Source organism: Artemia sp. Qi Xiang Cuo, chromosome 4 (genome assembly GCF_049724085.1).
Source record: "Artemia sp. Qi Xiang Cuo chromosome 4, ASM4972408v1, whole genome shotgun sequence".
Lineage (NCBI taxonomy): Eukaryota > Metazoa > Arthropoda > Branchiopoda > Anostraca > Artemiidae > Artemia > Artemia sp. Qi Xiang Cuo.
This window is the reverse complement of record NC_142797.1, coordinates 59829251-59841747: the sequence shown is the minus strand read 5'-3', so window position 1 is coordinate 59841747 and position 12497 is coordinate 59829251. Positions and strand designations below refer to the sequence as shown.

Sequence of the window (12497 nt, the reverse complement as noted above, 5' to 3'; positions counted from 1 at the left end):
GAGCAGAATCTTCCCCGGAGAGAATTTTTTCCCCTGGGAGGGGAAAGAACTTTTCTTGAGGACAAAACTGTTCAATACCCAATTTGAAAAAAAAATGCACACGTTTTCTTGGCTTGGAGTTCAAGGATCAAAATGAATCCAGAGAAGAAAACATTCGGCAAAATTAGAGAAAAATTAAAAATTTTCCAGTTTTGTCTCCTCAATAGAATATAAGTTCTTGCCCTTCCCGTCACAAGGAAAGCAAAAGGGAAAGAAGTTGTGCTAGAAAACCAAAAGTACTTTTCTAAAGCATAACCTTGAATCAAGATCCACCTGTGATCATTACATAATGTGACACAACGGCTTTTAAGTTGTGCAAGAAGTCTCTGTCATGCACTTTTGTTTTTACTAAAACGGTTTGTATATAGCAATATGTGCACTGGAAGATAAATTAACTGTAGGTGCGTTTTCAATCAGAGGATACATAAAGGGGTAATCAATTTTCTTTGGTGGCATACTTTTAGGAGGTTTTTTGTTTAGGGGGCGACTCCTAATTTATTAAAAAAAATTGCCATACTGCACAAATAATGCTTTTTAAGAACAGGTATGAAACAAAAATTGAGCGATACAAATTTCCAAGCCCCTATCTCCACTTCTTCTCTGCTACACAGTGAGGAATTCTTCTGAACTTAGAATACTTTTGCACTCATTGTAACTAATTTTGGTGATTTTTGGCGTTCATTTGACATCTGAATTGGTGTTCAAAAGCACATATTGAAACCTATTGCAACTAATATTAGCTTATTGTACTTCAGCGCTAAATAATCTGCAATTCGTTCTTTTACAGATAGAAAATTGTTGATATACTTATCTATCAGTATAGGCTAACAACATTTTTGTTTAGTTTCAAAGGTTTAATGGGTTTGCAAGATTAAACAAAAAAGTGCATTTAGATGTTCAACCGCGTTCGATTGAGTACAATAATTATACTTATTCAATATGTTGCAGCAATTGCAAAAAAGTTCTATGGAATGCAGGGAAAAATAAGAAATTGGCAGGGTTAACCAAAAGAAAAGTTTTCCTTGGGGGCAAATTTTTTGGACTCAAGTTTGAAGGGGCGACTTGTTCTAGCAAGTTTGATGATTTTTTTTAAATATCAATTTCAATATTTAATATCAATAGCAATTCAAATCGGTGGATTTTAATATCAAACACAATTTATATTTGTGAGTAGTAGTTCCTCATCTTTATTTCTTTGATATTAATTAATAAAAACTTTTCGAAAAATAAGTTTTTCAAAAAAAAGTAAAGGACATTTTAAGCTCAGCAGATATAATTACCTGTTAAAATTCAAAATCAAAACGACCAAAAATTACTATTAAAGAATAAATAAAACCCAAAACGAACAGAAATTAAATAAATAGTCATAGCAAAAAACATACAACAAGTACCAACATAAATGAATAAATAAATTTTAAAGCGAGTAATGCTTAGATTGAATATAAAATCAAGCTTAAAACAAAAAAAATATTTTGCTATTGAAGCATAAATGAAACTTAAAACTAGCAGAAATTAAATAAACAATTAATGCAAACAAACATACAATAGATATTAATGTAAATAAATAAATAAATCTTAAAACGAGTGAGACTTAAATTGAATATGCAAATCAAGCTTGAAACGAACAAAAATCACTACAAACAAGAGTTTGGGTATTGCCTCCTTCTCTCACTGTAAAAGTCTAAAACCTACTGCGTCATTGGCGCTTAAAAAGGCGCTGCTTTTCAGTGGCGCTTTGATAACTCTTAAAAAGTGAACTAGAACTTTTAATTTCCGATCAAATGAGCCGTTTTTGAAGTTTATACGAGCATCCCTTCCATAAGAACCATATATGCCCCCAGGGCATAACTTACAACGCCTGCCCCCGGGCCCTGGGGGGTTGTGTCAACACCAGAGTTTTTGTTATATGATTTATGAATTATTTTTAACAAAATAGCTATCTCAAAATTTTTATCGGATGCATTTGGGAAGAAAAGGCGTGGGGGGGGGGGGGGGCTGGTTACCCTACGATATCTTTTGATGCTTAAAAAGTGATCTAGAACTTTCAATTTCCAATCAAATGAGCCTTCTCTGAAGATTATATGAGCATACCTTCCATAAGAACCATATATGCCCCAGGGCATAACTTAAAACCCTTGCCCTGAGGACTGTGGGGGGGAGAGTCCTGCTCAAAGATATCATTTCCAGAACTTTCAACTACTTTGAACAAAATGGCTATCTCAAAATTTCGATTGGAAGTGTTTGGGAAAATGGTGGGAGTGGAAGGGGTGTTAGTTACTTTTCAATCACTTTCGACTATTAAAAGGACAGTAGCCATTTAAATTTCCAATCGAATGAGCCCTTTTTTAAGTTTTTACGACAACGGTTTCTATAAAAACTTATATGCCCCCAGGGCATAATTTACAACCCTTGCCCTGAGGGCTGTCGGGGGGAGGGGAGGGGTTGTCATCCTGAAAGACCTAATTTCCAGAATTTTCAACTACGTTGAACATAATGGCTGTCTCAAAATTTTGATTGGATGTGTTTGGGGAAACGGTGGGCGTGAGAGGGGGGTTAGTTGCCCTCCGATCACTTTCTACTATTAAAAAGTGCACTAACCCATTGAATTCCCAATTGAATGAGCCCTTTTTGATGTTTCTGCGACAAAGATTTCTATAAAAAATCTTATTTGCCCCCAGGGCATAACTTACAACCCTTGCCCTGAGGGTTGTGGGGGGAGTGTCCTCCTCAAAAACATAATTTCTATCAAGAAATCAACTACGTTGAACATAATGGCTATCTCAAAATTTTGACCGGATGTGTTTGGGGAAATGGTGGGTGTGGAAGGGGTGTTAGTTACCTTCCAATCACTTTTGACTCTTAAGAAGGGTACAAGAAACTTTCGATTTCCAATCGAATGAGCCTCCTTTGAAGTTTATACAAACACACCTTTCATGTGAAGCATCTCTGGGAAAAAATAAATGAATAAATAATAAAGCATTGGAGCCGTATGACCTTTACTATAGGCAACACTATAGCGTTGCCTCTGATAGAAAGCAAGCGAACTTCGGGGTGTGTTCAAACTGTACGTTGCCTGAATCACTTTTTTTGGAAAAATTCCACTTATATCCAAACAACCCTTGTAGGACGAAAAAAAACTTACGCTGTGAAATAATTCCAGCACATCCACATAATATGGTTTATTTTTGAAGTATTTCTTCAGGATGTAGTATGTAGCTGCTTCTATGATGAGACCATCATTGGCTGCTCTAGTACCAAGATCGTTGGTAAGATACCAACAAGGTTGTCCTCTTCTTGTAGATGAGTGATCCATTAAATCATCGATTACTAAAAGCCATGATTGTAGCTAAAAAATAAGATATACAACTTGCCATATCTCAAGGTACTTCTAGATGGTAGTTACCATTAATGATAATTAATTATTTGCTTTTACATGCACTTCAAAACACATTAAAAATAAAATAATTTGGTAATTTTTTTTGTATTTCAAGTGCTAAAAGAGATAAAAATGTTACCGCCTTTTTTTTTATTAAGAGTATAAAAGGAGTATAATAATTAGTTATGAGACATGTTGGGATGAAGATAGTAACAAGCAATTATTTATAATTAGTTCTACAATCATTAGTCCTACAAATAGTCGTTATAGCTTCAACAAAAAGTAATTTTCTTTATAAGATGGTCGCAAAATAACCAGGGAAGTGGAGTCAATGTCGTGGAGTCCGAATTGAAGTTTTAGTAGATTTTTGCTGAATGGAGTCAGAGTCGGAGTTGGAGTCGATATAATGAAAATGTCTGGAGTCAGAGTTGGAGACGGTTCTAACTTATAAAATCTAGTTAGATGAAGCTTTAAAACAGGGGTGCGGAATTGGAGCCAGAGTTTTAGTAAATTTATCCTGATTGGAGTCCGAGTTGGAGTCGGTATATTGAAAATGTCTGAAGTCGGAGTTGGAGTTGCTTATAACCTACAACCGACTTCACAGCCCTGGTAATAACTTAGTGGAATTTTAAGTAACTACAAATGTTTTTATTATACCGCGGGTTTTACTTAACCTCGGGTGAGGGGATAGAGACGCTCACACCTTAAAGTATATGTTTTAAGATTACCTATTCCGTCCGTTGGATACGCTTTACTTTTTACTTACTTAAAAAATGAGGGGTAGCCACGCGTTGTTAGTAGTGAAAATTCTAACTTTGTTATTGTTTTAACCTATCATTGAACTGAAAAGGATACTCCATAGTCCAATGAGTTATGATCACAAAGGTTCCATAACTTAAATTCTTGTGCTCTGTAATACTCAGTTTATATTATGCCACTTCATAGCATGTATTTAAGAAAGTAAAATTAAATTCCCTGGACCCCAAAAATGTATTAATTGTTATTGAACTGTTCATTGTTCTGCAATTTCCCCTTTTGCGGCCCCTATATAAAAGATAAATTCCTACTGTCTGGAGCCCTTCTAACACGGTCTAAATATTCCCTACATAGATATGTTATGTACTTTGGAACTGGACCTATCAAAAGAAAGTATGTCTGAATGACCCATGGGTAGTATTGCCAACAAAGTTGAAGTCACTGGAAAGTTAACTAAATTAGGAAACAATAACCTAGCACCAAACAATTTGAAAATTATTTTTCAAAAGCTTGAATACTAGTAAAGTAAGAGTCTCCAGTGTTTTAAGGCTTCTGGACTGCATAGAAATAAGATGACTTGACTGGGGCTTCCGGTAATAAACAGTCACTATCAATAGCCTATCAGCAACAGCGAAAATGGCCATAGGGAACTCTTGTAATCTAGGTTACTCACAAATTAAAAGACTTTAATTAGTACGATTTCTTTTTTAGATTTTGCAATATTTTTTTTTCTTTTATTTTTCTTTTTTAAATAAAAATGATTAGGCCACGTCCCGGGCTGCTTTCTATCCATATACTGTAACGAAAAATTTTCAAATCGTGCGAATTGCGTTAATTCCTCCATATCGATTAAATAAAGCTCGAACTAGAATACAATCTCTCATAAACAAGCCTAAAACATAAAAAAAAATCAGATCAGCAAAAGAAATAGAAATAATGTGTTCAAATTAGTAATTAGTATTATGGCCTGTACAAAAAAAAAATATTTCTAAAAAAATCCTTATTTAAACAACGCACAAAGGCTAATAAAATATCTGAAAAATTTCCCATAAAAGCAAAATGTAAAAAGAAACACAACAAAGCTTTAGAGAAGTAATAATGAGACAAATTTGCCCTTGTTGATCAAATATTTGTCGAAATATATATTTTTAGAAAGCTTTTAATTTTAATATCTAAATGTTAAACAACGACTATTCAATAAAAAAAAACTACTGGAATTCCAAATCATCAATGTAAAGAATAGTAAAAAAAAATATCGATTGGTGAATAAAGATGTATTGCTGCTACCCTAGACCTGGCATCCACCGACACTCCTCTTTCATACGATATGTGTCGTCATGACCCCTGGTGTGGGTGCAAAATCGTTTCAATTTATAAAAAGGGCAAGGGCTTTTCCTAAGAGGAGCAGTATTTTTCATCTAGTTCCATGAACACGACGGATGAAAAAAATCACATTATAAGAAAAATGAAAGAACTATAATCAAACTAAAACCTAAATTAGTAGATAGCACACTAAGCCTGACACTCGAAATGAAAATTTAATTAATTAATTTCAGCCTAAAAGCCTGACACGCGGATGAAAAACAAATCAAGGAACCATGAAAAGGTCACCAAATCTTGTGAAAAATGAGCAGTGGAGAGAGGATACTGCCCCTCCGCTTTAGGTGGATCACTGCACTTGACCTGCATAGACATATTGCATTTGATCTGCATGGTCTGTAGAAGCCCTTCTTTCCTAAGGTGCTTCAATGGCCTCAGGCGGCTTGGTGCTGCGATGAGTTGTTAGTAGTGGTAGTATACTAGACGTTAAAGTTTAAAATGAACGTAAAGTATTTTGAACGAAGGTGAGTTGCCACCTACCACAGGTAACTTTAGGGGGAGGCCCTGGCACTTGCCCCGGGCGCAGAAATTTTAAGGGCGGAATATTTCAAATAAATAATCTAACGGTTATAATCATCTTTTAATTTTTGAAATCTTATTTTTACTAAAATAAAGCAGGGGTCGTAGTTGGCAGTAACTATAAGCAAATTGAATCCAAAATTTCATTTCCAGAACAGCCACTGCCGCCGACTAACCCAATACCTTCAAAATTATAAGATAATTTGCGCTTGATTGAAAAACAGATTACTAGAGATAACAATAATTATTTTTGCTTATCCTTTTGCATGCCACCTGTTTCTTTAAATTTAAAACAAAAAATGCACAAACAGAAAATTTATCTAGATCTCAGTGAACCGTAAATAGTTTTCTGATTGGCCCTTAACTTTAAAAATTTGCCTTAGAATTAAATCTCTCAAACGTATCACTACTTGCAAAATCCTATAAGATAAAAGTCACATATCTGCTTCAAGATGAAAATATTATAAAATGCATAACTCCCATGAATAGTTAATTCAAATATATGGCATTTTGTTATTATCCTATTTATTTCATTTTTTTTTTACTCTTTTCAGATTTATTAGGTTATTACTATATTTTTCCATCATACAGCTTCAGCCTACCGCCAAACAAGTCCCATTTGACATTTATTGGCCCTATTGTCGATGTCCCATTGCGGCTAATACTGCATAGAATCGAATATATTTATTCAATTTAATAGCTCAAAGCGAACACGGGCGTCAATATGTACAAAAAACAGCCAAACAGAATGTAGCATTTATTGTTCAAGGTCAACGCATCTAGGCAAAAAGTAATGTCATGGTTAATGACAGATTATTGTTCTTCATTGCACCAAAGGTTAAAATGACGAATTCAAAAACGAAAAGAATTACAATATCTTTCCATTGTCGGAGCGGAATTTTTTCGGCGTCTACTGGTATACTTTATACTTTGTCTAGTATGATATTTAGCACAGTATAAATATATTAACAGTAGCAAAAAGTCATATACTCTCCATTAAAGATTTTTGGCACACATCAGTCTAGACCTCTGTTCATGACTCCGCTTTCTCGCCCGCGCAATCAAAAATGTTTAGCGCATTGAATGCCAGGTAACAACTGAAACTATTGCTGTGACGCAAGGGGATTTTCCCTTTCCGCGCGCTTTGATCTATCCCATTTCTGAAAAAAACTTTTCGCTACTGATAATATATTTATACTGTAATATTTAGTTTGTACGTTGTCTTGGTGGGGAGAAAAAATATGACCGTGAAAACCAGACTTCGGGTATTCCTCAGTAAATGGTAAGCTCACGTCGTCCCATTTACAATGGAATGAAATAAAGCTAATTTAAACCAACATTAGAAGTAGTCAAGGAAAAAAAAAAAAAAATAATCTTGCCCCCCCCCCCCCAAAAAAAAATAAATTGAAAGATGTAAACCCAAACTGGCCAGCCATGACAAGAACAGTCGCTTCAATGTTCTCATTGAATTAACTCTATTTAGCTTCTGTGGTACTCAATCACAGTAATATCAATTGTATATTGATGTTGGAGAGATAGATGGCTCTTGCGCCGTTCGGCACTGTAGGCCATTATCTTAGTTTAGTTTTTATTTTGTACCCTGTCGTTCCTGCGTTTGCTAGATGAAAAACATATAGAACTTTTAAGTAATTTTTCAGCAACATTTTTTAATACCTATTAGGACTTTTTCTAAAGGTTTGTTGTGAAATTTAATTCAGAAGATTGTAATTTTAATTGTATTCATATAGATGGCTTTTGCGCCGTTCGACCAATACAGGCCATTGTCTTAGTTTAGATTTATCCTTCTAAAGCCTACTCGTCGCAGGGGATAGTGTGTTGGAATTCTGCTCCAAAGGTCACAGGTTCATATACTGCCGAAGGCAATTTTTTTTGTGAGAAGAAAACCATATAGACTTTTTCAGTGATTTTTGTGCTAGTTTTAGTTACCATGATCAGGCAGATTGAAGCTTCCGCTGAAATTATTCGGCTAAAATCACTTAGCAAATTAAATTCAACCGTTTTGGCGCCATATTTACTAGCGGTTTTATGTTCGCTGGACTTACTGCAATCTGAAGCAGTTGACTCCCGCACTACGAGTAAAAGGAGACATAAAAAAAGGCGTGGATGTAGAGCAGGCGTTAAAGCCAGAAGGTGAAGACCCCTTGATTGTCTACGAATATCTATTATTATGACTGAGACACACTCGCGCACAAACAACCGGTGCCCTTCGACCTACCAGAACATTGTCTCGATTCGACTCACGGAGCTCCCACCTTTACTCTTTTCGGCTGCTGCTAGTTCACCTCTATTGCTCACCACCAGTACTAAGACCTGAACCACCTTGTCTGAAGAGAATAATGCTTAATGTTATACTCTGTAACACCTGATTCCTCTCTAACAAAATGGATGACCTTGAAACCGTCCTGCGGCAAAATAACATAGCTATTGCTGCAATTACTGAATGTTGGAATATGACTGAACAAAATTGCTCAGTAGCTGGCTTCACCGCTAGATTTGTAACAAGAGAAGACAGGCATAATCCGTAACGGTGGAGGCGTTGCTATTTTCTGCAGGAACGATAGTCCCTATCGGTTCTTTGACAACCTACAAGAGTCAGACCATGAGTCTCTATGGATTTACACACAGCCCAAGTCACTACCTCGCCAGGTCCCTTGCAATAGGGAGTGGCAGTCTACTACCCTGAGACTGACAGAAATACTAAAGAAATGATTTTGCACCTCCAGAAAGGAGTAGACTAGTGACGCACCACATTCAGTTGACCGGCCATCGTTGTATGTGGCGATTTTAACCAAACTAACTAACAGTACTTGGCTCACAGCCTCAGACTTAAGCAAGTTGTAAAATCTCCAACCCATATAGCCGATGGAACATTGGACCTGACCCTAACTAATTCCGACGAGTTTTACACCGACCTGGTCTGTTTGAGTGCACTAGGAAAATCTGATCACTTTACTGTTCTTTGGAAAGCAAAAGCTCCGACAAAAAGACCGAAACGACCACAGTTTGTCGTGCGTCCCATCACTGAGTCAAATATTTGTCCTTTCGGACGCTGGATCAGCCAACGTGATTTCTCAGAAATCATAAATGAGCAGAATCTTGACAAGAAGACTCTGCTTTTCAACTCCGTCTTGAACGAAAAATACAAGGAGCACCCTCCAACAAAAACATTCTATAGATCTTATACTGACCGACCGTGGATCACACCTGAGATTAAAGCCTTTATCAAACAGCGGGGTTAGTCGCATGATGCTCGATTGCGCAACAAAGTCGTTGTTCTTTGTCGCACAGCCAGAAGAACTTACGCATCTAACCATGTTGATCCTACGCTATTCAGTAACAACAAAAATGGCATGAGTCAGTGAAAAGGTTAACAGGTAAGACCCGTGATCCAAGAGGACGACACTTACGTAACAGCTACTGAGGTTAATGGTTTTGTTGCTGGTATTTGCACCACTTACCCAAGTTTCTCACAAGAGGAAATAGCTGCAGTCCTTGACACTAGTGCACCTTGTGAACAGTGGCCGTCAGTTGAGCCCCATCAACTGTGCACAGAACTACTAAAGCTCAAACCTCGTAGCTCCTCATATCCTGGAGAAATCCCAGTGTGTCTCGTTTGTGAATTTGCGCCCTTCCTTGCTACCCCTCTCGCTAGTATCATCAACCTTTGCATAACACTCAGCAAATTTCCCAACCCCTGGAAAAAATCCTACATTAAAGTGATCCCAAAGAAATCCCCGCCAAAATCATGTGATGACTTAAGGCCTATCTCGCTGACTCCCTGCATGGCCAAGGTGACAGAGACCTTCGTTGCAAGACTGCTGATGAGTGATATAGAATCTAATATAGACCCTTTCCAGTACGGATACCTCAGCGGCTCCAACACGTGAGTGTACTTATTGCGTCTGTATGACGACATTCTATTGCGGCTCGAGAAAGGGAAAAGCTTCGCAGACTTGGCCCTCGCTGATTAGAGAAAAGCCTTCAATCTCATCAAACACCTTATCGCTCTTAATAACTTAAGTGAAATGGGCGCCAAAAGTGACTTGCTGCGTCTAGTCACTGATTTTCTTTCCTAGCAGGAGCAGTGCGTTTTCGCTCTTGGCGAAGATGATTCAAATTCTGTATTTCTCCCAATCACTTGCGGTGCCCCTCAGGGCACTAAACTAGCCGGAATTATTTTCCTCGCTGTGATTACCTTCATCCTGCGTACTTCCAAGGACAGATATAAATTCGTTGATGATCTGTCATTGTTACTCAAATACCTACTAGAAGGCCTATCAGTGATCCCCCTTTTTGATCCTAGTCTACCCACGGTTTTTCAGGATGAATGTGAGCGAGATAGCCTTACCCTCAATGATCAGAAGTGCAAGGTGTTGTGTTTCAAGCCTCTTAAATCGGACTTTCAGGAGCCCCCAACCTTGTTTAAAACAGTTGGCAGTGAGAAAATTCTGGGGGTAATTTTCTCCGTTGAATCAAATACATTCTTAGACCACTCTGGCTATACATGACAAATGAAACTCAGAGAGGAGATAAACTAACAAAATGAAAAATAAAATCAAAAAGGGTGAAAAAACGAGGATTTTTTTCAGCCAGTGGCAAAGCATAAAGAACACAAAATATAAGCGAACATATCGACAAGGACCTCCGCCAAGTCGTCCTCAGTGCTAAACAAAAAAGAAGACAAAAAAAAACAAAAATCTAACCTTCCGAAGTTTACCATTCAAAGACAGATTATACACTGAATAAAAACCAGATTGGAATTAATGAAACTGAATTTACCAAGACGATTGGGCAAGGATCTTTTGCCTTGCAATAGTTTTAGCTGGTCTACAATTTCGGTTTTCATCAGATATGCATATAGGTTCTTTTAAGTTATACCGGGTGAAAATATTGATTGAGTCCTTCAAGATTAAACTGTCGTAAATTGGGCTTAATGAAATATCTCCAGTATCTCTATTTATTGCTAAATTTTGGTTCATATATTTTTTTAATCTCAATTACCTCTTTAAAATTTTGTGGTACGCCATTTACAGTTGATATTAAAGTTGCCTCGTCAAACAGAACTAGATGGGTCGGATTTACGAAAATATGCGAAGCCAATGCCGAATCAAAGTTGTCATTGTTGTTTTTTAATCTCAGGGACTTATCTATTGAAATTTTGTGCTCATGCAAACGTTCACCTAGTTGTTGATGGGTCCTACCAATGTAAAATTTTCCACAAGAACACGGGATTCTCTAGACACCACTTCCCAGTACCGGGTCAGTTTTATCCTTTCCTGAGTTGAAAAAGTGTTTAACTTTTTGTTCGATTTTGAAAGAAACAGAGAGACTATGCTTTTTAAAAATTTTTTCATGTTTATCACCAAGTTTCGGGATGTATGGTAAAACGATGAAAGTTTTTTTCTCAATTGCCGGTGTAACTGAATCAAGGGGGACAAGCCCCGTATTTTGTTCTTTTATCTTTTTTAACCGTCTAACTATTATATTTTCAATGAGTTTGATTGGGCAACCATTGCAGAAAAGAATATCCTTGACATAATTTAATTCAGAATTTATATAATTACAGGAACAAATTTTAAAAACTCTGTCGACTAAAGAGATTATTACCCCTCTTTTCACAGAAGGGGGGTGATGGGAAGAGACATGTAGATGTCGATCATTATGAGTCGGCTTTCTATATATAGAAAATTCAAGACTAGGATTAGTTTTTATAATCAAAACATCCAAGAAAGGCAGCGTACCTGAATCTTCGAGTTCCATTGTGAACTGAAGATTCGAATCAAAAGAGTTCAAATGTGCCAAAAAATTTCTTAGAGGGCCCTTTCCATGTTCTCAAACAGACAGGATATCGTCAACAAACGCAACCAGAGAGAGTGTTTTAAGTTGAAAATATTCAAGGCATATTGTTCTAAGAAATCCATGTAAAAATTTACCAAATAAGGAGACAAGACAGTGCATCTGGATAAACCAATCATCTTAATGAAAAATTATTCTTTGGAATTTAGACAGCAATGAGTCATTATTACAAAGGCGAAAAAGTTTCATAACCTTGTCAATTTGTCAAATTTTATAATTCAACCAAGACATATTATCCTCCAGACTTATTTATAAGTCATTCTCCCACTTATAAACATTGCATGAATTGCACATAGAAACTGCATCAAAATTAGATAAGACGGTTTTTTCTGTTGTACTTTCATTTTTTAACTTCTCAACAAGATCTATGGAGTTTTTTATATAAGATTTCTGTATGATCAAAAGAGGCTTAAAAATGGTGGCTAAGAAACTTCCTATACCCGTAATTGGAGAACTATAACATGCTACAATTGGACGTAACGGAATATCTTTCTTATGGATTTTAGGCAGACTATAAAACTTTGGGGCCGAACAACCTTTAGGATAACAT

At 36.5% G+C, this 12497-nt stretch overlaps 1 protein-coding gene across 5 annotated transcripts in view; it reads right to left on the bottom strand.

Moving 5' to 3' along the window:
- Positions 1-12497, bottom strand: part of LOC148953286 (uncharacterized) — a 148876-nt gene that overhangs the window by 17124 nt on the left and 119255 nt on the right. For all 5 annotated transcript variants that reach the window (XM_089088453.1, XM_089088452.1, XM_089088451.1 and 2 more), the window contains one exon: positions 3182-3385. In XM_089088453.1, coding sequence (XP_088944579.1) covers positions 3182-3385 — 204 coding nt within the window. The remainder of the gene's footprint in view (positions 1-3181; positions 3386-12497) is intronic.